The 24,640-nt window shown below is 54.9% G+C and overlaps 1 protein-coding gene across 1 annotated transcript in view; it reads left to right on the top strand.

The window, feature by feature from the left end:
• LOC128945489 (zinc finger protein 850-like) overlaps positions 1-24,640 on the top strand; it is a gene marked incomplete at both ends in the record, with an annotated part of 93,420 nt that overhangs the window by 19,329 nt on the left and 49,451 nt on the right. Inside the window, one exon of the mRNA XM_054289255.1 lies at positions 22,320-22,991. Coding sequence (XP_054145230.1) covers positions 22,320-22,991 — 672 coding nt within the window. The remainder of the gene's footprint in view (positions 1-22,319; positions 22,992-24,640) is intronic.

The raw sequence follows: 24,640 nt of genomic DNA, 5'->3' as shown, positions 1-24,640 counted from the left end.
AGGGGGACTGGGTTCCTGAGGGGTTGTGAGGGGACCTGGGGAGGATTTCTGGGAGTCCTGAGGGGGAATGGGGGGAGGGTTGAGAGGGGTTGTATGTGGGTTTGGGGTCCTGAGGGGATTTGGGGGGTTTTGGAGGGTTCTGAGGGGAAATGGGGGTTCTTGAGTGGGTGTGAAGGGTCGTGAGGGGATGTGAGGGATCCTGAGGAGTTTTAGGGGGAACTGGGAGTCCTGAGGGAGATTGTGGGGTCCTGACAGAGAACTGGGGTCATGAGAGGATCTGGGGTGGGGTTTGGGAGGTCCTTGACTGCATTTGTGAGTTCATTACTGAATTCGGGGGGAGGTCTGGGCTGATTTTGGGGGAGTTTGGGGTGTCCTGAATGGATTTGAGGCAATTTGCGGGGTATTTGGGGTCATTTTGGGGTCCCTGACTGAATTTGGGGTAATTTGGGGGTTTGGGATCCTTGACTGGATTTTGAGATATTCTCGGGTAATTTTGGGGTCCCTGACTGGATTCAGGGGGGATTTGGGGTAATTTTGGGGTTCCTGTTGGGATTTTAGGGTATTTTCGTGTAATTTTGGGGTAATGTTAGCTCACTGACCAAATTTTAGGGTCATTTTGGGGTCCCTGCCCTGATTTTGGAGGATTTTGGGACTCCTGACTGGATTTTGGGGTATTTTTGTGTCATTTTGGGATCCCTGAGTGGAATTTCAGCTTTTTGAGGTATTTTTGTGAAATTTTTGGGGTAATTTCATGGTCCCTGACTGGAGTTTGGGGGATTTGGGGATAATTTTGGGCTCCCTGACTGGAGTTTTGGGATATTTGGGGTAATTTCATGGTCCCTGACCGGAGTTTGGGGAATTTAGGGTGATTTTGGGGTCCCTGCTGTTGCGGGGTGTTTCAGCTGGGCTCATCATGCCCAGGGAGGGCGCAGCTGCCGGCACCGGGCAGGGGAACAAACGAGAAGGGTCCTGGTTCCAGAAAGCTCCAGAATCCGTTCCTGACCCCCGGGCAGGAGGGGCAGGATGGGGATGAAGGACCAGGCAAAGGCAGGGCAGGGGGTTTTTATAGGGGATCCTGGGGGGAGTTGGGGTTCGGGGTGAGGGAGGAGTTCTCAGCAACACAAGGAGGGTGAGACCAAATTCCTGTTCCTTAGGAACAGGGGCACTCCACAACTCCCCTGTTTTTAAACTGATCAATGCATGGTGAATAACTTAAAATAAGTGGATTCTGGGGAACATGACTTTGTCATGGTTTGATGCTGGCATAATGCCAGTGCCCCCATGAAAATATATTCTCCCCAGTGTCTGCTGTGGGATGGGACCAGAAATGCAGCAAAGAGGCTCCAGCTCTAGAAATGAATAAAAAAAAACTTTATTAACCTACAACTGTATGTAAAAAGGAACACACACAAAACTCAGAATGAAAATCTTCCAAAACATTCCTCCTCCTCCTACCAATTTCCACCACAGCACAATGAGATAAAACATTGGATTCTCAATCCAGTTGCCACCCTTCAGATAATCAACTCTCAGTTCATCAAGGAGAGAGGAGTCCCTCTTGTGCCACAGGCTTACCCAGGAAACACAGTTGAGACCTCTTGTGTTTCCATGTCACACGTGGCACTGCCCAGAGATCATTTCCCATGGTGACATCTTCCTTCCATGCCCAGTGCTCTCACCACTGCACATGGACCAGAGCTGCTTCTGGGGTTCCCCTTTTAAGGATGCTTTGCCCAGTTCCAAAAATGAGCAACAGTCTCTCACTTTTGGGACACCTATCCCTCCCAAATTCACCCCCTGGGGCCGAGGGGTCTCAAGAACAAAGATCTTCTTCCTCACTGAAGGCAGAGGGCACCACCACCCTCCTCATCCATCTCTGTTCATGCCGCTCCTTCACATCACATCACTGCACTCTCTTGGCTCCGAGCCATTGCCTCCCCCTAAATGCAGTCTCTGTGCCACAGGAAAAATGGTTCTGTCCATGGCTGCACAAGAGAAGTCCAGCCAAAGGCCAATCCATCATTTCCTCCCACCTAGGATTCTTCTCAACTTCTCTTGTGGCCCATCTCCTCTTATCTCATCTCTATCTCTCTTCTCATTCAGCTCCAGGAGAATCAGCATTTGTAAGGTTTCCATCATCCAAGAAAAGGGTTAAAATCTCAGGCTCTGCCTGCCCAGAACTCCCATGCTGGCCCTGCCAGGCACCTTCTCTCTGCACCCCTTCTCCTTCTCGGCTGTGCTGCCAGCACATGATAGCAAATTTCAAGGAGGCACAGGCACAGACACCGGCTCTCTCTCTCTCTGTGGCCGCTGCCCGATGCCTCTCAGTGCTCCTCCACCCTTCCATCCTGCAGGGGCCTTCACCTCCCTTCTCTGTCCAAGGCCCGGCTCCCCTCACCCGGCCGCATGGCTTCCCCTCCCGCACCCAGCCCGCAGCCGGGCAGGGCAGCTCTGAACCTTTCACCCACCGGAACCAAGAGAGCTTCCCCTGGGAGTTCTCTGCTTTTAACCCCCTGTGTGCTCAGAGGTGAATCCATGTCCTCAGGGGCCACACTAGGTGCCAATATTCAAATCTCAGCAGTGATTGGTTTGACCACAGCATCCCAAAATCTCACTTCCTTTTCAAAGCAGGACAGCGGGACCAAGGGATCCGAACAGAAAATCCTGAACGAGCTCAGTAACCCAAAAAATGGGCTTAAATGTGAAATGAGCGGCTCTCATTGGCTGGTCCAGCACAGCCCGTGCCTCTCCATTCCCGCCCCACCTGCCCAGCGCCCCAAGCTTCCCCCTCCCCAAAAAAACCCCAGCCCGGGGCTGCAGGGTCCCGGAAAGGCCTCAGCCAATGGCAGCGCAAGCAGAAGGCGGCACAGCCAATGAGAGGTCGGGGCGTTGGATTGCCTCATCGGTTGCCGGGCAGAGCCCGTGGCCGATCGCTGCCCAGAAGCGGCGGCAGCCAATGAGAGCGCGCGGCGCTGCCGAGCCCGCCCTGCTCCGGACTGGCGCTCCCAGCGCAGCGCGGCTGCTTTGGGGCTGCTGCTCCCTGCCCGGCCCCGGCCATGGGGCGAGGGGCGGCAGCTGGGGCCCTGCTGGTGGCACTGGTGGTGCTGGGAGCCCCCCCGGCTGCGGGGGCGGAGCTCTCGGGTGAGTGGGGGGCGGGAGGCGCTGGGACAGTGGGGGAGAAGGGGGAAAAGGGGCGAAGGGGGGAGCCCGGAATGGAGGGGGAGAAAAAGGGACCCCCCAAAGGGAGAGCAGGAGGGGCTGAGGGGTGGGGGGAGGGGAGGGAGGGGAGGGAGAGGGTAGGGAAGGGGGGAAAAGGGGAGGGGGGCCCCCAAAACTGATCCCGAGGGGGCTGGAGATTGGGGGATTTGTGGGAAAATGGGGAAATGGGACCCCAAAAGTGATTTGGGAGCCGCCGCAGGTGGGAGGGGAGCGGATGTGAAAGAGGAAATGGGAGAAGAGCGGCAAAGAGGAAGCGGCAGGGCGGGCAGGAGGGTCCCATGGCGGCCGTGGGGCAGAGCGGGTGTGGAGTGGGGATCCAGGGTGGCCCCCGGAGCGCTGGGGGCGTGCTGGGGGGACAACCCCGGATCTGTGTTCTGCACTCACAGGAGTGTTCCCGGAGATGAGAACGAGAGAGTGTCACTTCATTATTGGTACGGAGAAGGTGAGGTTCATGGGGAGGTAGATCTACAACCGGAAGCAGTACATGATGTTCGACAGCGACGTGCGGGTGTTCGTGGGGGACACCCCCTATGGGGAGACACAGGCTCGGTGCTGCAACGGAATGCCGGAAATACTGGAGGATAATCGGGCTGCGGTTGACACGTTCTGCCGGGCCGGCTACGAGCTTGCTGCCCCGTTCCTCACGGGGCACCGAGGTGAGCGCGGGGCAGAGCGTGTCCCCTCGGGTCCTGCCCTGCCAATGACCCTGGAGCCCCTCAAAACGTCTCTGAGAATCAGCCCAGGGCCCTCAGCCCGCCTTCGGAACAACCCCTGGGCCTCCTGTCCCACCCAGTGACCCCCGTGGCTCTCCCAGTCCGTCCCAGTCCATCCCTGGGCCTGCCCGGCGTGTCCATCCCGGTTGTCCGTGTAGCCGGCTCCTTTCAGCCAATGAGAGCGCGTCTCTCTGGTGACTCATCGGTTGCAATGCAGAGTCCCTGGCGCTGAAATCCCGAGGGCCCCGCGCTGGACTCGGCCTCCCAGTGCCGCGCACTTCATTCCCAGTTAATTCCAGGGCCACCAAAATCCCTCCGAGTGCCATCCTAGTCGCTCTCAGTACTTCCAAAGTCCCTCCCTCCTCTTCTCAGCCTATTCCAAATCCATTCCAAATTAATTCCCAGTTCATTCTCCGTTCAAGCCCGGACGTCCACCCTGTCCCATCTCTCTCAGTGCCACCCCAATCGCTCCCAGTCCCTCCCAGTGCATTCCCACTCCCTCTCCAGCCCTGCCCAGCTCTCCCTTCTCTCTCCCATTGCCTCGCAGCTGATCCCAGAGTGTCCCCGCTCTCTCTCTCTGTCTCTCCCAGTGCCCCCCAGCGTGTCCATCTCTCTGGTGCCCCCCTCGAGCTCCCAGCCCGGCCCCGGCCGCCTGCTCTGCTCCGTGATGGATTTCTACCCTGCTGCCATCCAGGTGAGGTGGTTCCAGGGCCAGCAGGAGCTCTCGGAGCACGTGGTGGCCACCGACGTGGTCCCCAACGGGGACTGGACCTACCAGCTGCTGGTGCTGCTGGAAACGCCGCCCCGGCGCGGGCTCAGCTACAGCTGCCAGGTGGAGCACGTCAGCCTGGAGCAGCCCCCGAGGCGGCACTGGGGTACGGGGGAGCCCCTGGGGGCGCTGGCAGAGCCGCTGGGCTGTGCTGGGAGCCACTGGGAGGGAGTTGGAGAGAGCCGGGCTGGAGCTGGGAGAGGGGCTGGGCAAGGGCTGGGAAGGGGTTTGGGGGACGCTGGGGAAAGTGGGATGGGGTTGGGGGGGTCCTGGTGGGCACTGGGAGGGAGTTTGGGGGTGCTGGGTGTGCCTGGCAGGGAGTTTGGGGGTGCTGGGTGTAAATGGAGGGAGTTGGAGTGAGCCTGGACGGGCTGGAAGGAGATCGCGAATGGCAAAGCAGGGGTTGGGTTGAGGTTGGTTGTGCGGGGAAGAGACTGGGAGTGGTCTTAGTGCGTCCTGGTGGGGCTGGGAAGGAATCGGAGGGAGGTTTCAGTGGTTCCTGGCTGGGCTGGGGGCCACAGGGAGGGCGCTGGGAGGGGCTCGGGGTGTCGGTGAGAGGTTTTGGGGGTGCTGAGCCCTGCGGACCCCCCAGAGATGCCGCCGGACGCCGCCCGCAGCAAGATGCTGACGGGCATCGGGGGCTTCGTCTTGGGCTTGGTCTTCCTGGCGCTGGGGCTCGGCTTCTCCCTGCTCAAGAAGGTCAGGGCGGGTGCCGGGGGTGGCGTCCCCGCCGTGGCAGAGAGTGTGCGATCCCGCCGGGGCCCCCAGCCCGGTGTCACCCCCTTTTCTCTGCCCACAGAGCTCCTGAGCCGGCGGCGGCCGCAGCCCCTCCCCGTGGGCTCGGGCCCGGCCGGGACCCCCCGCTCCGTCCCCGCTCCGCTGATTTTGGGGGGGTCCCGTGTCCCCCCCAGCCCCGCTGGCGCTCTGTCCCCGCCCAGTGCCTGCTCCCAGTGCTCCCAATAAAGCTTCCCAGTTGGCCCCGGGGCCGTTTATTGGGGGGCGATGGAGAGGGGTTTGGGGGGGGCGATGGGACGGATTTGGGCAAAGGGAGGGGGACAAAGGGTGGGGGCTGGGCCCGGGGGGAGGGGTCGCTGCCCGTGGATCCCGCAGTGCCCGGTGCGGGACGAGCTCCGTGCGCCGCTCCATCTCCATCCCCCGTGGGAGGATCCACGCTGGATAATCCCGGGTGACCCCCAGGGTCAGAGCCCCCCGTGTTGGGAACACACCTGGCTGGGGGTTCCACATCTTCCTGGCCCCCCGTGGACACCTCGATGAAGGCCGGGGGTCCCCGCTACTTTTCTTGTTTCTGCTCCTCTCCTCATCTCCCCCTTCTCTTCCCCCGGTTCAATCGCTTCCCCCACTCCCCGCTCCTCCTCCCGCCTCCTTCCCCTCTTCTCTCTCACATCCCCCGCCCCTTCCTCCATGGTTTCTTGAAGGGTCCAGTTCCATCTTTCCTTGGCTACAGCCCTGAGGACTTTTCCAGCTGACTTCACTACTGCACTCTCAGACTGAGAGTGGGGAATCTTGGTGCTTGGTTTCCTCATTCCAGCTGCCTTTGACAGGGTTTGTTTCTGTCCTCAGCTGATTTTGGCCTCTGTGCTCAGCTCAGCCCTGAGCAGGACCAGCGCAGCTCCATGCTGGGCACTGCTCGCTGGATGGCCCCAGAAGCTGTGACCAGATCTCCTTATGGCCCCAAGGTGGACATCTGGGCCTTTGGCATTGTGACCATCGGGATGGTGGAAGGAGAACCTCCTTACTTCAGGGAATCCAACGGCGGCCATGGTAAGAGGCAAATTCTGCAGTGGCTGCAGAGGCCTGTGAGCACAGGGGGACCCTGCACTGGGAGCAGCAGCTGGAGGTTTCTGCACATGGGAAGGGAATTCCCAGAGGACTCCAGCACCAACACAGATGAAAATTCTGCAATCTCCAGCAATAATTTGCTTTGGGATTTAAACTGTTGCAGCTCATCTGGCTGTGAGGATGAGCTGGAAATGTGAAGCAAGTGCATCAGTTCTAATGTTACCTTGCAAGAAAAACCCACACCAACCCCACATCCCAGCCCCAAACAAAACAAGTTTTCTGCAGGAGCTTCTAAAGGACATTTTGCAAGATGATCTTCCCCCTGATTCTCCTCACTGGGAAACTTGTCGAGAACATGAAGATGATTGTTTAACATCCCCATAGTCTAACGTATTTCTTTCCTAGTCCAAGCTACTTTCTCTGTGTCACCAAGCCTGAGCTTTCAGCATCACAAACCTCCTGTTTCTTGCCTGGCAGTTTCTGGGATGGGGCATCAGGAATGCATTTACTTGAGTGTCGGTGGCACTGCAGAGATGCACTTGATGTAAGAATCCTCTGAAATAACACAGGCAGACCACACTGACTCTGGAAAATGGCCTGTAAACCTGGTGTCCACATTTGGAGAAGCAAAATGTGCTATTTCTGATGGAGGTTCCTACTAACAGAGTCAGCCAGTGAAACTGGCTCTCAAGGCGAGATCATTTGGATGTTGCAGTGGCTGTGGCAGCCCCAGGGTGTGGGTTTTTGGTTGGCATAGCAAAATGAGCTCTGAGCAGCATCTGTGGCAGGGAGGAAAGTGCCCCTGGAGCTGGGGCTGAGGCCCGGGGTGGATGTGAGCCCGTGTGGGTGTGAAGGGAGCTGGCAGAGCGCTGAGTTTGCTTTCCCTGCAGGCTCGCGCTCTGATCCGGCAGAACGGGACCCCGCAGCTGCAGGAGCCCCGGCGCCTGTCGGCTCTGCTGCGGGACTGCCTCGAGTGCAGCCTGGAGCCGGACGAGGAGCGGCGCTGGGCTGCCCAGGAGCTGCTGCAGCTGAGGGCCAGGGGCTGCAGGGGAAGCAGCAGCGCCAGGGAGGGGTTTTCTTGTGGGGCCCCCTCCGACAGTCTCCAGTCTGGCTGCGTTCCACACGCAGAGCAAGCAGAATCCTCGCCTGCTGTGGCTTGGCAGCTCCTTTGGAGCTCATCTGGGCCTGGTGCCCCACAGCGAGCAGGGACATCTTCAAGCAGCTCAGGGGGCCCAGAGCCCTGCCTGACCTGAGCTTGGATGGTTCCAGGGAGGAGGCACCTCCCACGTCTCTGGGCACCTTCTGTCAGTGTTTCCCCACTCTGCTGGTTAAAAAATTCTTCCTTAGATCTAATCTGAGCCTGCTTCCCTCTCCTGAGTTTCAAACCATTTCCCTTTGTCCTGTTGCAACAGAGCCTGTGAGGAACTTGACTCTGGAAAGTAACAGTTCATTTCTTTCCTTTGTATCCTTTGGGCAGCACCCATTTTTATCATCAGCCAAGCCTCTCTCCAGCCTGACCCCTCTGATCACTGCAGCGAAGCAACTGAGGGATCAGCGGGGGAGATGAAGCCCTTGAGGACAGCTTTGAGTTACAGTAGTCAGGACAACTAGTTAGTTATGGTAGTTAGCACTGGTAGTTGGTTAGGGTAGTTAGCACTGGTAGTTAGTTTATGGTAGTTAGGACAGCCTGTTTGTTATGGTAGTTTTTTGAATAAAAACTCTCTTAACCCTCAACTGCCTTGCCGTGTCCCTTCCTTCTCCCGCTGTGCCTCAGCTGCCCGGAGCAATGTGAGGGGAGAGCGGGCCCAGCCTGGCCCAGAGCTGAGCCCCAGCAGAGCCCTGGCAGAGCCCAGAGCAGCCTCGGCACCTGCAGAGTCAGCCTGGAAGGAGGCGCTTGGAGCCTTCTCGGCTGCACCCGGCTCTTGGTTACAAACTGGGTGTGCTGGAAAATGCCACCGGCTCTGCACGAGGGCAGAAGGGGCCCGGGGAAGGCCCAAGTGCTCCATGCAAGGGAAAAACCTGCCCTGGGTTTGTTATAAATAACTGGGTAGTGTTGGCTTTTGCTATTATGTATTGACTTCTGCAATCTATTCTTAATCCACTGGTTTTGATAGAGTGCAGTTTGTAATCACTTTTAACTGCTTTTTCTATAGTATAATTTGCCAGCTTTTTGTGGCCAATGCCCTGGCCCCGGTGTAGCTCATATCCTCAGAACATCATTTATGGATGATATTTGAGTTTTTGGAGAGTGTGAAAAACATACATTATAGTTTTGGCTTTTGAAAAATATTACAGTGGATGCCATGTGTTGTACATTAGAATGTTAACTTTTGCACAAGTAGCTGTAGTTGTAAAATAATAATCAATGCTTTTATTTTTGTAAATAACTGACAATACCACTTCAGAAATATTTGTGAAATAGCTAATGTTCATTTCAAGTACTTGTGGAAATAGCTAAAACCGTCTGCATGGTCAGATAACATTTAAGGAAGGGATGTGATGAGGAGCCCTGCCACTGACCCTTCCACTGTCAATAACTGTCACCTGCTGAAACCACAGAACAGGGGGCCCTTGTGAGGGAGTGACACACAACCCTCAAAACAGCAATCCACGATTCCTGCACGTGCTCTAAAAAGACAGGTTGGGGGTCAAACCAACCTGAAGAATTCCTGGAACATGTAAACGACTTCAAAGAAATGTTTGAATATGTATAATCATTATGAATATGAATTTGAACAATACAATGGGAAACCTAGACAAGAAGAGTTGCTGTGGTTAACCGGTGTGCCTCTGGCCATCGCCAAGCACCCAGCACTGTTACTGATTTGCCCCTTATTATTCCTTATTAAACTTTCAAAAATTCTAAAGAGCAAGGCTCATTTCTCACAAAACCCAATGTGCTCACACCTTGTTCCTCCCCCAAAGCCAGGATTTGTCAATCCTAAACTTTGTCTGGATGGAGGAGAAGGAGGCTGCGAGGAAAAGGAAGATGCACTGGTGTGGAGGCCCATGGCAGTCTCAATCACCCACCCGTGGGGGACTGGTCCCCAATAAGAAGAATAGATTTCAAGGTTATGGCGAGAAACTTGCTTCTCCCATAGACCTTTGCAGGCACATACTGATTTATGGAAAGTTATGTTACCCCATTGGCCTGTTGGCCTAAATACCCTAGTTCACCCCCTATTACCCATCCCTGGTTAGTCCCTAGAATGTTCTCCCTCTCTGTCCCTCCATTGGCCCTAATTTACTGCATTCCTCTGCCCCTGTTTCCCTATTAGCTGACCCGACCCTTAACCCCTCCTTTGCCCCATTTTCCCCCATATCCATTGGACCCTGACCCTCAGCTCCACCCTCACTACCCCATATAAAAACCCCCTGTGCCCTCAGCTTGCACCCTGTCTTTGTCCCTGGGTCCTGTTCAGCTCTGTCCCCTGTTCCTGTACCAATAAACCCAGTTTGCTGCAGATCATACCCAGACCCATCCTGCTGACTTTGTCAGCTTTATAAAGCAGCCGTGAGCTTCGGGCTCCGGAGTGCCGGACGCTCCAAGGGCCTCGGCAGCGCCAGGACGCTCCAGGCTGGGACAGCCAGGCAGGGCAGGAGGAATCACTGCCCCTTTCCCCTCTCTGCTGCTCCATCTCCCAGCCCAGCATCGCTGCAGGACAGCCTCACTGCCATCGCCATCCTGCCAGGGATGGACTGGGGGGATCTCCTTCCCCTTTCCTCTGGCATGGAGGCAAATCCCATCTTCTCCTTGTCCACCTTCCTTCCTCTCCTCATTCTGTCCTTCATCCATCATGTTCCTTTCCCATCTCCTTCGTCCCTTGTTCCTTCTTGTTCCTTCCTCTCCTTCTGCCTTTTCCTTTTCCCTTCTCCCTGTCTCTCCCTCTCCTTGTCCTTCCTCCCCCAGGCACTGAGATGTGGACAGAGACCAGGGAGAACAAATCCCTGCCACAGAACCTCGTGGAAGAGGCCATTTGGAACGGCTCCACGGCACAGGAATGCAATAGGGAGGAAAAGCTCCAGAGATCCCACACGAGGAGGGGCTGCAAACCCAGCCTGGGGAGCTGTGAGGAGGTAAAACCCTCCCTGTGCTGGGAAGGGTTTGGGGAATGTGAGAAGAGCTTCAGGCAGAGTTGAGCCTATTCCTGGTGCCTCCAAAAACGGCGGTGCAGGATGCAGAGATCAATGGGGCTGCAGAGATCCCCCTGCAGATCCATGGGGATGCAGAGATGCCCCTGCAGATCCATGGGTATGCAGAGATCCCCCTGCAGCGCCCGGAGCAGCCACGCTGAGGGGAGGCTGTGACCCCGTGGCCAGAGGGCCCCGCTGGAGCAGCCTGTCCTGGCAGGACTGACCCCGGGGCACAGTGGCCCACGCTGCAGCACTTGGAGGGGGCTGTGCCCCGTGGGATGGACTCGGCTTGGAGAAGTTCCTGGAGAAGTCTCCGGTGGGAGAGAGCCCAGGGTGCAGCAGGGGAACGACTCCTGTCCCTGAGCAGAGGGAGAAGCCCCGGGGGATGAACTGAGCCCGGCCCCATTCCCTGTCTGCGGCACTGCCGGGGTAGGAGGTGCAGCTGGAAGGAGGGAGGCGTGGGGGAAAGCTGCATTTAAGGCTCTTCACTTACTTCTCATTATCCTGCCCTGAGTTTTGGGAGTTTTTGCCAGAAACCTCTCCCCTCCCCCACTCATCCACAGGGGTTTGGGGCGGTTTTCTCTTTTTGGGGGAAATCAAAGCGATGCCCTGATGCTCCTAATTAGGGGTAGGAGAAGTGAGGCTCCAGGGCTTCCCGATGAGCGGGAGCCACCGGAGCCGCAGTGCCGGGAAAGCCGTGGCGGGAGGTGCGGAGAAGTTTGTTTGTGTTTTCAGCTCAATCCCCCTCGGGCCCGGGCCCGTTCCAGGGCTGTTCCTCAGCTCCGGCTCTGCCCTCACGCAGCCCGGGGGCCCCTGAGAGCGCGGGGCGGGGCTGTGCCGTGTGCAGAGCCCGCCCCTGGCTGGGATTGGGCGATGGTGGCGTCAGTCGTGGTTGTGGCGCGCTGATTGGTGGGAGCGGGGCGGAGCAGGGTCCCGGCGGCGGGCTGAGGGCGGCCGTGGCTGGGCAACGGCGCCATTGTCGGAGCGTGTGTGCGGGCCCGCGAGCGGCGGCAGCGGCCGGAGCGCGGTGAGGCGGCGGCGGAGCTCGGAGGCGGCCGCAGCGCAGGTGGGAGCCGCGCTGGGTTGTGCGGGGGCTCGGGGCTGGCTGCGGGCCTCGGGGGCGGCCGGGGGCTCGGGCGGGTTCGTTGTGCCGTGTCCGGCCCGTGTTGCCGCTGGCATGAGGGCGCTGCGGGAGCGGCTGCCCGCGGTCTCCTTGCGGCCGCTGCCTCGGCTGGAGCCGCTGCCGGAGCAGCGCTGGCTCGGCCCGGTTGCTGTGGCTGGGACAGAGGGGGCTGCCCCGTGCCCGGGGCTGTGCGGGGAATTCCCGTGGCCGGAGGTTTCTGTGCGCAGAGGAGACAGAGGAGTCCTGTAAAAGTGACTTTATTGCTGAGCAGAGGGAGAGGCCGTGGGGCATTTGCCGTGCGCTCTCTGCCATTGTTGTAGTTCGCAGCCTCCTTTTTATCCTCTTTTTCCCGGCTTCATCTCCCTCTCCCTTTGCCCCCTGGCTGAGGTGCTTGGAAGGTTCAGACCTCCCGATCCGCCAAGTGCATGTCCTCGTTAATGTGCACCCCCACTTTTGTAGAACAGCCGATATTCACGGCTCTGTTAAGTTTTTATTCTTGTCGAAGTTCAGGAATTTTGCGGGTCTTTCTGTGAGCAGCAATCCATGTTAATTAGTAACATTTATTGAAGCTGGTGGTTTTGCCCGTTACTTCCTTATCTCCAAGTCCCTGGCCCCTCGCTCAGCTGCTGAATGAGCTGCACTCTCAAGGTGTGGAGCATGGTAAAAAGATGAGAGTTGCTGTAGCACATCAGTGGAGAAACAGCATTCGTTTAACCCATGGTCTGCCAGGGAGCCACAAAACCGTGTCCCATTCCCATCCTTTCCACGTTTGGACCAATACATGAGCTGCTTTTTTGTTTCCGGTGGTGTTTTTTTTTTTCACCACTTTTCCTTTGTCATCTATTTGTCAACAGCAGTTTGAGTATTTTAATTTTCCACAAACTCCTCCTTTTTCTGCTAACAGATGATCTGATCCCATCCCATGGTGAAGTGTTGTGTTCCTCATTTCAGTGGATTGGTCGGCAGGAAGGTCAGGAGCTGGAGCTGTCTGGTTGGTTATTATTCTGAGCAGAGCTTGTAATCTAATGATGCCATTGAAATGAGAAATGGGTTCTGTGGCTCCTGATATCAATTGGTTCGGGTTCCCAGGGGCTGGTCCATGGTGTTGTAGGATTTGTTCTGCTGGCCGTTCATCTTTTTCCATTTTTGGCCACTCTCTCCAGCCAGGGCTGCATCAATTGACTGCTTTTCTCTAATTAAATCATCAAATCCTTGGATTCCCAACTGATTTCCCTGAATTTTAGGTAGCAAAATAATCCCCAGTGCTGTAATACACCCTATATAACACAGACAGTGACAGCACATGTTGGTGTGGGCAGAGGGATGATTCCCCCCATTTATTTAATGTGAAGTTTTCCCAACATTGTCCACTTGCTGTTTCCCTTTGCCGCTTCACCCGTTTGCGTTGCAGGATCAGATATCCTCCCCCTGGGCTCTGCCTTGAGCTGTGCAAATTCCATCAGTGCCAGCAGGCAGAGCTTGGGGTGAGGGGCAGAGGGAATCAGCCCAATTCCTGCCACAGGCAAGAGACCCAGGTGCATTGTCCACACTTTGCCCAGCAGTGTTCATTTGCATTTCTAAAGCTCCTCTGCAGGCTGCCTGGAATGGAGCTTCTCTTCCTGCTGCTGGGCAATGTTGATGTTTTGTTGCTGGTCGTTATCTCTGTGGGTGTCTTATGGGCTGTTCCCAGTCTGTTGAGATGTTAAACTCATCTCCATTGAGTGGTGTAAAAGCCCTTAAAAAAAACCTTTAAAATTCATTTCCCCAAGGCAAAGACAAACCTTTCTGAGGAGAGAAATAAGATTGAAAAGAACCAAACTCGGTACATTTTGCAGCAGTGCAATGGCAGGCAGCCCAGAGTGTGGGTGTCCGTGAGCCCCAGAGTGGAATTGTGCCGTGGTGTTCCCCAGCAGCTGTGGCAGTGCAGGCCCAGCCAGCGCTGAAGCTGCAGCAGTGGCAGCAAGGCTTGGCCCCAGGGGCTGGAGATGGCAGAGGAGGGTGGCCAGGATTGCAGAGGATTCCAGGCGAGGATCTGTGGGCAGGCGCAGGGGCTTGGCCCGCTGTGGAGCCCTGGCTGCTGCTGCGTTGCCTTCAGGGCAGGCTCAGGGGCGGCCTCCCATCCTCCTGCTGCGGGCGGGAAGTGCAAATCTGCGGGGCTTCAGAGCCCTTGAGGCCAGGCTGAGGGGTCCCCCCGTGTTGAGCTGTGCTGGCGGCTGTTTCTGGCCTCAGGGACACTTGGCATGGGCCCCTTGGCCACCAGTGGTGCTGCTTGGCACTCCTTAGGCAGGAGCCGATGTCCTGGCTGGGTGTTGGCAGCAGCAAAGTGCCAGGGCAGGCTCAGTGCCAGCCCAGCTTCGTGTGGGAGAATGTGCCTTGATATCTGCTCCAGTGGTTGCTGAAGCAGTGAGAATTGCTTTTGCCCCCGTTAGGTGCCATGGTGTCAGCAGAAGATGTTGAAGCCTTCCTGCTCAGGGCATTTCAGTGCCAGGCTCTCACAAGCACCCACAGCTGGGCGGGTTGAGCTGAGCATGGGGCGGTGACCTGCGCTGTGTCTGATTCCCCTTCCTTCCCTGCCCTGGAACAGGGTGTTGCTTTTAGACGCCACTTGTCCTGGTTGCTTCAGAGTGCTTTGGAGAGGCTCCATATCTAATTTTCCCACTTTCCCTGGGGCTGCCCACACTTCTGGGTTCACCTCAGCATAGGCCTCGTCAGACATTTGACACAGATGTACAAAAGAACTGGCTTCGTTACCACCTTTTATAATATTTTGTTCTGAGTTTAGTGATCAAATCCCTTCCCAGTAAATCATTATAGCAATTAGGAGTAAATAAAAATTCATGCATTTCAAATCCATCTCTCGGATCTACTAATAGCGGTTGGTTAAAACGATACATCTTTCCCACTTATCCCTTCAGTAATCAAACATATTTTTCGCATTTTTCCCCCTTGGGTCTAAGATTCAGAGTGGATTGAGAGGCCCCTGTGTCCATCAGGAAATGCCTCCTCTCAATGCAGACCCACCCTGAATGTTCTCAAGGGCTGCAGTGTGGAGGGTCCCTGGTGTGATGGGAGCTGTGACAGCCCTGCCAGTCCATGTCCATCAAGGGGTGGACTTGCTGGTCCTGAGGGTGCTGCTGTCTGTGCTTGCAGTGTCCTTGTGCCCTGCAGCTGGAGCCCTGGTTCCTTGCCAGGGGCTGTTTGGGTGGGCTCTCCCCTGCCGAGGAGGGCAATGCCTCTGCCAGGTGCTTGTGGCCGAGCCGTGCCCTGGGTGCTGGGGCCCCCTTGGGCCCTGGGGTTGATCCCTCAGGGGCTGTAGGAACTGTGCCCTGGCCTTTGCCTTCAGCTTGGCCTTTTGCTGCTCCCTTCTTGCATTCACCTGCTGTGCCTTTGTGCCCAGGTGCTGCAGGGCCTTCTTGTGCCCCTCCTGCAGCCCCCTCAGTGCCTGTGGCTGCTTGTCTTGCTTTCCAAGAGAGGTGTCTGCCCGGGAAGGCAGAAAAAGCCTCTCTTGAAATGGAGAATGCAAACCCCCTCCCTCTTCATTTTTAGACTAGTGAAATCGAGGGGCTCTCAGGCAAAGATATGGGAATAGGAATACCAGTTCTTTACTAGTGTGTATAATAAAGCAAAGAAACACCAACAGCTGCGGCACTGACAGCAAACAGAGCCCGGACCCAGTCCCGGCCTTTGGGCTGCGGCGCTTTGCCCTTGGGTGCAGTTCCGGGCACGGCCGGCAGGGGCGCTGGTGGCTCCCTTGGGGCGGGGCAGCGCATCCCTCCCATGGGAACCTCTCTGAACGGAAATAGAGCAATCCCTTCATCTCACTCTTTCACTTTTTTACCTTCTCTAGCCTTTCTCTCATGTTTTGAGAAAGAATTTGGAGAGGGCTGCCTTTTAACTGAGCTCCTAGTGTTTCGGTGAGGTGCTTCCTGTAGAGAGACAGAGTTTCCTTGAACAGCCGGAGCTGTGGTTACCAAGGGGACGTAACTCAGAGCAGGACGGGGTCAGGGGAGGATATCCCGCCGAGGCTCGGTGGGAGTGTGGGCAGGGTCTGCTGCCGGAATCGCCAGAGGGGGATCTTCCCGTGGAGCCCGAGGCGGAGCGTGGGCAGCCCCCACATGGCTGATGGCGGCTGATCCGGCAGCTGCCGGCAGAACAAAGGCAGGTGGGAGAGCCCGGCAGCAGCGGCGGTGCCCAGCGCAGGTGGCACGGGCAGGGCAGGCGGGGATGGGATGGCTGGGACCCCCCCTGGGTGCGGTGGGCGCGGTGACCTCGGAGCAGGCGGCAGGACAGAGCAACCCCCATCTTGCCCAGCACGGCCGGCAGAGCGGCCGCGGGCCAGGCAGTGGGAGCAGGGCACACAAATTGAGCGACAGCGCCGGGGCAGGTGGAGCTGCCCTGGGCAGTGAGGCCGCACCTGGGATGGAAACCGGGGCAGGCGGAGCTGAGGCGGGCAGCGAGCCGGGACCCGGGACAGGCGCCTGGGCCGCGAACGGAGGGGGCAAGACCTGCAGAGGATCCCACTCTCTGTCTGATTTTTCCTCCTGCTCCCCTCCCTCTCACTTCCTGTTTTCTTTTTCTTGTTTTTTCTCGGGTGTTTCTGATGATTTAGAGATGTTTATTCTCCTGAAATCTCCTGTCTAACATATGGCATATTCTCTTTCTTCTAGATTAAATGGGGATTTTTTTACAAATAAATCCAGAGCCTAGCAAATCTAAACTTCTGCTCTGATACTTTGAAGCGCTCTACTAGCTAACTCACAACCTCCTAATGTTGTTTTTCTCTTCACCTTTTTATTTATCCTTTGGCAAATTAAGCATCTTTCAGTTACTTGCTTGGCCACTCCAAAAATCCCAGTGCACCCATAGTTCCTTAAAAAATGATCACACAGAGCTTGAGTACCCCAGTGGGTTTTCTGATGCATGTCTTCTAATATTTTCCTAGTAAGCACATTTTATTAAGTAATTGTCTTCCATCAAGAAGTTTCCATTTCCCTGATTTATCTTGGTCACTTCCAGTCTTGTTTAATTCTTTTTTCTCGGCTTCCCTAAACTTTGGAATTTCCAGTTTTTTTGGTTTGGAGTTAATATTAACATAACTCTTTCAGCTCCATTTTCTGCTGCAGCCTTAGTTTCGTGATCCACCAAATTATTTCCTCTTATTTCTGGGGTCTTTCCCTTTGGGGGTTTCTTATTATGTACTATAACTATCTCTTCTAGGTGATTGTAATGCCTCTAAAACCTCTAAAATAAGCTCCTCATGTACTAGTCCTTTTCTTCTTGAATTAAGTAATCTTTTTCCTTTTCCAAATTTTTTAAAGGAATGTGCTACTGTAAAGGCATACCTTAAATCAGTATATATACTTCCTTTATTTTGTGTTAAATATTCTAGTGCTCTTCTTAAAGAATATAATTCACAAGTTTGAGCTTACTAGTTTAAGTTTAATTTCCCTTTTTCCATAGTTTGCATGTTTTTCCCATCGACTACTGCATACCCTGTATTTTCTCCTTTTGCAAGGATTTGTATCTCTGTTAGCTAACATAACTCCCAGAGGACTATTTTTTTTCCCCTGTGTCCAACTTACTGGTTTTCTGTCTCATTTTTCAAGATCTTATCTATTCATCTTCTGCCTCTGTTTTTCAAATTCACTAACAACCTAAATACCACTTTTCTTTCAACTACACTCATGAAAATAAAAAATCTTTTTCTCACACTACTTTCAATACAATACATCTCCCTCCAAGGAAATAGAGTGAAGCTTAAAATACACAATATACATTACCTATACTTTCATTCGTTTACATTCACTCACTTTTATTTCTCATTCCCTTCCGCACATTCTTTCCCACCCTCAGGACACAGAGTGGATCCCTGTTGACAGAGAATCGCGGGTCCCTGTGGCCCCCCCTCGCCTTGGGGTGGCCTCTGGGTCTCAGTATCTCCGGGCCTCCTGGGAGGGCCCTGACTCTGCTGCCTCGGGTGCCGTTCACCTGTGAGGCTGATTTGTGTGTCACTCACACTCTTTAGCCACGGCCCCCTCACACGCCCTGGGGACAATGGCCCCTTTGCAGGTCACCTGTACCTTATGCCACAGCCCCCACACCCAGGAGAACAATGGCTTATTTGTGGGTCACACACTCCTCTTTCCACAGCCCCCCTTCCCACCTGCCCGGGAAGCTGAGGCTGATTTTGTGTGTGACTCGCTCTCACACACAACAAGACAACAATAAGGTACCTTTTAGTTTCACATCACCTATTACAATTTTAGGTGTTTCTGGCCAGTTCCGGTGCTCTTGGATATCCCTCAACCCAGCTGTGTTGTCCAACCCCAGATGCTCTTGGGTGTCGGAGTGTCGGGGGGTAGGACGGTCGGGACGGACGGAGTCGAGAGATCTCTGCAGCCAGGGCATGGAATTGCGGTTTATGGCAAAGGGCCTGGGTGCAGGGCCCTGCTTGAAGCTGCCAGGCACAGCTCGGAGCAGGCCCGAAAGAAGAGAGGGGTAGAGAGGATGAGAGAGTAAAGGAGTAAGAGAGCGAGGTTCGGGGAGACAGAGCGAGGCTGCCAACGGGGCAGGGCGCGCCTTCCCCACTCTGACTCTCCTAAAGCACCGGCAGCGAGGTGTTAGTAACCATCCTCTGCTACCAAAATTGTGAAAAGTGCCAATCACTTGCTTTTAAAATTTTACATGTTTAATAGTAATAAAATGGTTATAAAAATTTGCAATTCAATTAGAGTAATAACAATTTGGATAAATCGAATTAGGACAATATGAGACAAGAAATACAAAGAGTTACGGATGTCTGAGTACCTTTTTCTGGGCAGCACGAGCCTGAAAAAGGACACCCCTGAAAAAGGACACCCGGGCCTGAAAAAGGACACCTGTTAACGCAGGATTAACCATTAAAAACAATAGCCTGTTGCATATTCATACACTTCATACATGATGCATAAATTCCATTCAAACACAGGATTCTGTCTGGTCAGTGCCACCTTCTTCCTCTGAATCCTAACAGCGCCTTCGAGGTGGGAAGAAGTTCATTTCTTCTGACAAGAGAGCAATAAATTCTTTTTCTCTGAAAGATTTAGGTGTCCTGTGACTGCTGTCTCGCTGCAAGTCATTTCTTGGAAAAAAGCCTCTTACCAAGCATAGTTTCTATTTTAACATTTTTTTAATAACCTAAAACTATATTTAACCCACTACTTAAGATAATTAATACAGCATTACTTTCTAACACAAGACATATAATATTCATTTTAATATTTGGGAAAACCCAATCACAAAATATGCATTTTTTACAAGTATAATCCCACTTACTTCCAATCTCTCCCAGTTTAGTCCCAGCTGTCTCCAGCATGGTTCCAGTTGCTTCCTCAATCAACTCAGTGAGTCCCAGTATGATGCCATTTGCTCCCAGTTGCTCCCAGTCAGGCCCAGTATGGGGGATGATGTGCAGGGAGTGCTCATTGTGACACTCAGTTCCTCCCAGTATTAGTCCAGTCCCTCCCAGTATGATCCAAATATGAGCCCAATGTGCTCCCACTCTCTGCCAGAATGTACCAGTTGTGCTCCACATGGTTCCAGTTGCTCTCTTTCACCCTCATTTTCCTTCTAGTCAGCCCCAGTATATACCCAGGGTACCCCAGTTCCCTCCACCATCTTTCCAGTTCCTTCCAGTATGATCCCATTTGCTCCCAAGCACTCCCAGTCAGCCTCAGTGTAGTGGCACTCACTGCCAGTATGATCCTAGCCATCCTCTCACCATCCCAGTTCATCCCAGTATATCCCATTTACCCCTAACATGGTCTCAATTCCCCCCCCCCAGGCTCCTACTCACTCCCAGTGTGATCTCAGCATGATCCCAGTATGATGGCAGCATGGAGTCAGTACAAACTCAGTACAATCCCAGTATGATGCCAATAGGATGTCAACAGAAAGCCAGTAAAGTCCCAGTCACTCCCAGTATGATCCCAGAATGATCCCAGTGTCCATCAGTGCGATCACAGTCTGCCCTGGCATGGCAATATGATCCCAGCATAATGTCAATACAAACCCAGTACAGTCCCATCATGATCCCAGTATGATCCCAGTATGATATCAGTACAATCCCAGTACAGTCCCAGTACAATCCCAGTATGATATCTGTACAAACCCAGTACAGTCCCAGTCACTCCCAGTACGATCCCAGTCCAGCCCAGTCCCTGGCAGTGCTGCCACTGCTGGGATCCCCCAGCCCTGTGTGCGTTCCCCCCTGGCGGATGTGCCGAGAGGAGCCCCAGGGGCTGGCAGTGGCCAGGCAGGGTCCCCAGCAAGGCCCAGTTTGGATGTGCAGCCCCCAGTTTGCCCAGTTTGCCTCTCCTTTGGCCCGGGCCGGGTTCCCCCCGCCCGCAGCGGCTGGAGCAGCCGAGAGCCCCGCGCTGCCCATCCCGACCTGTCCCGGCTCCATCCCCGCTCCTGCCGCGGGCTGCGAGGGCTGCGGGAACGGGGCACCGAGGGTGTGGCTGCTGCTGGGGGAGGAGGAGGAGGGAGGGAAGGGCAGGGATGAAGGGGGAGGAGGAGGTGGGGTTAGGGACGAGGAGCAGGGGGAGGAGGGATGGAAGAGGAGGGATGAAGGCGGAGAGAGAGCAGTGATGGAAGGAGGAGAAGGAGGTGGGAATAACACAGAGGGAGAGGAGGATGGGGGATGGAAGGGGAGGAGTGTGAGGAAGAGGAAGAGGAGGGACAAAGGCGGATTGCGGCTGAGCTGAGGGACCCAAGCTGTCAAACGCTGCCTGAATTCGCAGCCCCCAGCTGTGGGATCATCGCCCCCCCCCCCCCCCCCCCTCCATCGCACTGGTGAGCGGGGAGGGGGAGCTTGGCACGGATATCCTGAGGCGGGTCCCTGGGTTGGGTTTTTTGGGGGAATGTTTGGAGAATGAAGAAGTCCAGGGCTGAGCGGAAAAGGCCCCTTGGGGGTACATCGGAGGTGGCGGTGGCGGCTGCCGGCAGAGGCAGCCTGGAGGAGCAGAGCCCTGTGTCCCCCAGGAGCCCAAAGTGGGGAGCCCAGAGAGGGGGGAGCGCCGCCATTGGCGGGAGCCTCAAGAGCCTGAGAGGGGCAGGGGGGACTCCTTGGAGCCGCTGCAGCCCAGAGCAGAGAATGAGGGGAGAAGGGAGCCCGGGAGCCCAAACAGCCCCGGCATCCCGAAATGGGGAGAGCGAAGTGGGGGGAGCTTTTGGGATTGCTGGGACTGCCAGCAGCCTGGGCAGGGCGGGCACCGGGCACAAGGGGGACCCCCAATCCAAGCGTGACCCCAGCAGCTGGGACAGGGGGGAGCTGCTGAACACCAGAGGGGAGGGACCAGGGACGGGGAACTCCTGGGAGGCTTTTTCAGGGCTGAATCTTGGTGTTTGGGAGGTTTTTCTGGAGCCCAGGTGGACAGTGACTTGTAGAGATGGACTTGGGCAGAGGGACCTTCAAACTCAATGTGTGTTGGGGAAGATGAAACAGGAAAACCTTATAAATATGATTGTCTGGCAAAAGACTTTGAGAATATAGAAAGTATAAGGAAGATTAAAATGAAAGTAAGCTTTGAGATACCTCAGTTAGTGAACAACTGGAAAACAATGGTGTGGCCCAACTGAAGGTAATCCCCGTTTGATGAAACAATTCCCCCTGTTTGCAGGCAGATCCAGACCCTAGTAGCTCAGCAGAAGGGGTCCAAAGAGGAGTTTTTAGGGTGCAAAATGTAACACAGTATGGTGATGTAATGATTCTTACACGCTGTATGTAAATGCTCTAGGATTTGTATCTCGTACTAGATTGGTTGGTGAGAAATAGAATATTCAACACAGAAGAAAATTAATTGTGTTGTAATGGGAACGTTACTCTCTTACGCTCCTTCCTGTCTTACTCTGTTACCCTCTCATCCTCTCTACCCCTCTCTTCTCTCAGCCCTGCTCCGAGCTGTGCCTGGCAGCTCCAAGCAGGGCCCTGCACCCAGGCCCTTTGCAATAAACCGCAAGTTCCACGACCTGGCTGCAGAGATCTCTTGTCTCCGTCCGTCCCGACCGTCCTACCCCCCGACACTCCTACAAACGCTCTCATCCCTTGTTTTCCCCAAACCAGGATTTCCCATTGCCACCCCCAGGGAGGCTGTGAGGAAGAGGAAGATGCCCCGGGACACTGAGGCAGGTGAGGAGGAAGTCAGTGCCCCTTTCCCCTCTGTGCTGCTCCATCTCCCAGCCCAGCACGGCCCTGGCTGCAGCTCAGCCCTGGGGGGATCTCCTTGCCCTTGCCTGTGGCACGGAGGCAAATCCCATCCTGTCCTTGTCCTTCCTCCCCCAGAGCAGGAGCTGAGCATGGAGAGCAGGGAGGACAAATGCCTGCGGCAGAACCTGGTGGCAGAGGCCGTTTTGAGCGGCTCCACGGCGCAGGAAGCCAACGGGGAGGAAAAGCCCCGGAGATGCCGCACAAGGAGGGGCTGCAAACGCAGCCGGCGGGGATCTGAGGGGGAAAGAGCCAGCCTGGGCCGGGAAGGCGGCCGGAGACGGAGCCAGAGCTCGGAGCTGGTGCTCCATGAGCAGCTCCATGATGGGGAGAAGCCCCACACGTGCGTGGAGTGTGGGAAGAGCTTCAGGTGGAAGTGCAACCTGATTGTGCACCAGAGGATCCACACTGGGGAACGGCCCTACGAGTGTGAGGAGTGTGGGAAGAGCTTCAGGCAGAGATCCAGCCTGATCAGCCACCAGAGGATCCACACTGGGGAACGGCCCTACGAGTGTGGGGAGTGTGGGAAGAGCTTCAGCCGGAGCTGCAACCTGATCAGGCACCAGAGGACCCACACTGAGGAGAGGCCCTACGAGTGTTCCAAGTGTGGGAAGAGGTTCAAGACCAGCTCCTGTCACCTCCGGCACTATCAGATTCACAGAGAGGAGAGGCCCTTCCAGTGCCGCGACTGCGGGAAGGGATTCAAGCAGAACTCCGTTCTCATCAACCACCGGCGCTTCCACACTGGGGAGAGGCCCTACGAGTGTGATAAATGCAGGAAGAGGTTTCCAACCAGCTTCTGTCTCCTCCAGCACTATCGGATTCACAGAGAGGAGAGGCCCTTCCGCTGTCCCGACTGCGGGAAGGGATTCAAGCAGAACTCTGCCCTCATCACCCACCGGCGCATCCACACTGGGGAGAGGCCCTACGAGTGTCCCCAGTGTGGGAAGAGCTTCTCCAGCAACTCTAACTTGACCCAACACCAACGGAGGCACCAGTAGGGGAAGCCCTGGGAGTGCCCTGAGTGCGGGCAGAGCTTCGTGCGCTGCTCCAGCTCCATCCCCCACTGGAGGAGGCACTTTGGGCACAGCCCTGGTCACTCACATTCCCTGTGATCCATGTTGGGAACACACCTGGCTGGTTCTCCTTTTGGTTTGGCCTTAATTTTCCTCTGCTTCACCTTCATCCTTTAAAAACACCCAAAACTGGGTTAAATGAAGCTTCGAATATATCTGAAGTTCCATAACTTTTCAGTTGTTTTAGAGGGAATTTAGGATTTGGGGTCAGGTTCTGTGTGGAGTGCTGCCATTGCCAAGAGGCAGGAATTTGATCTCACCCTTCTTGTGTTGCTAGGAACTCCTCCCCTGACCCAAACCCCAACTCCACCCTTGGGATGCCCTATAATAACTCCACGGCCCTTCCTGTACCCTGTCTTTGGGGGATAAGAAATGGATTCCCAAAGGATCAGCCCTTTTTCCGACTGGATTCCAAACGATCAGCCATGTTCTCCACTGGATTCCTAAAGGATCAACCTTTTTCACTGGATTCCCAGAGGATTCTGACTGTGTCACTGGTTTTTTTGTTTGTACTACTGCATTTATATTTTTAATTTTTCCTAATAAAGAACTGTTATTTCTACTCCCGTATCTTTCCCTGAGAGCCCCTTAATTTCAAAATTGATTAATATAATAATAGTAATTATAGTAGTAATAGTAATAATAGTAATAATAATAATAATAATAATAATAACAATGATAATAGTAAAAGGGAGGGGGTTTTCATTTTCCATTTCAGTGGAGGCTCCTGAAATGGGGAGACACCCTCAAGGATGGGCCATGTAAAACAGTTCCTGAAATATGTAGATTAGTTTATGGATATGCATGAGGGGCCATGAATATGCAACAGGCTGATGTAATTAAAACCAGAATAATTAGGGGTGTCCTCGAAAATAACTAGGGGGGTCTTCGTGGCCATAACAACTTTTGCTCAGTTGTCCTTGTCTCCCATGACATCAGCCTGTTGCATATTCATCGACATTTTGCATATCCGTAAAGTACTTTACATATTCCAGGAACAAAATTGGCTTCATCCTGTTTGGGGGTCCCACCTCCCTCCCACCTCAATTTGGGGGTCCCATTCCCCTCCCAGCTCATTTTTGGGGTCTCACCCCCCTCTTTTCCCCGCCCTCGCTCCCCTTTCCAATCGTTCTCCCAATCCTCTCGCTCGTGTTTGGTTTTGGGGGCTCCAGGCCCCTCCTGCTCCGTTTTGGGGTCCCGACCCCGTTTTGGATTAACGTGGGGTCTCCAATCCATCCCCAGGGTCATCATCCGCCCCCCGCCCCCATATTCCGCTTCTGGCAACTGATGAGTCATCAGCGAGACACGCTCTGATTGGCTGGAAATTACCCCGCGCGGTCTCTGAGTATTTACCGCAGTGAGAGGCCTTGGTATGTGCCTGGCAAGTGATGAGTCAGAGTGGGGCCGGGCGCTGATTGGCTGAAAATCGCTGAGCGGGGCCAGTGCTCTGAGTTTGTGCCCAGCAAGTGGAACGTCATCAGTACCGCACATTCTGATTGGTCGGGATCTGTTTTGGGGTGGAGATGGGAGGAACTGGGGTTACTTGGGTTTTCTTAGGGTTTA

Source organism: Melozone crissalis, unplaced genomic scaffold, assembly GCF_028551555.1.
Source record: "Melozone crissalis strain CALT ecotype California unplaced genomic scaffold, PUWL_Pcris_2 ptg000066l_1, whole genome shotgun sequence".
Taxonomy (NCBI): domain Eukaryota; kingdom Metazoa; phylum Chordata; class Aves; order Passeriformes; family Passerellidae; genus Melozone; species Melozone crissalis.
The sequence above is the reverse complement of the archived record's forward strand: the minus strand, read 5'-3'. Positions and strand labels throughout refer to the sequence as shown.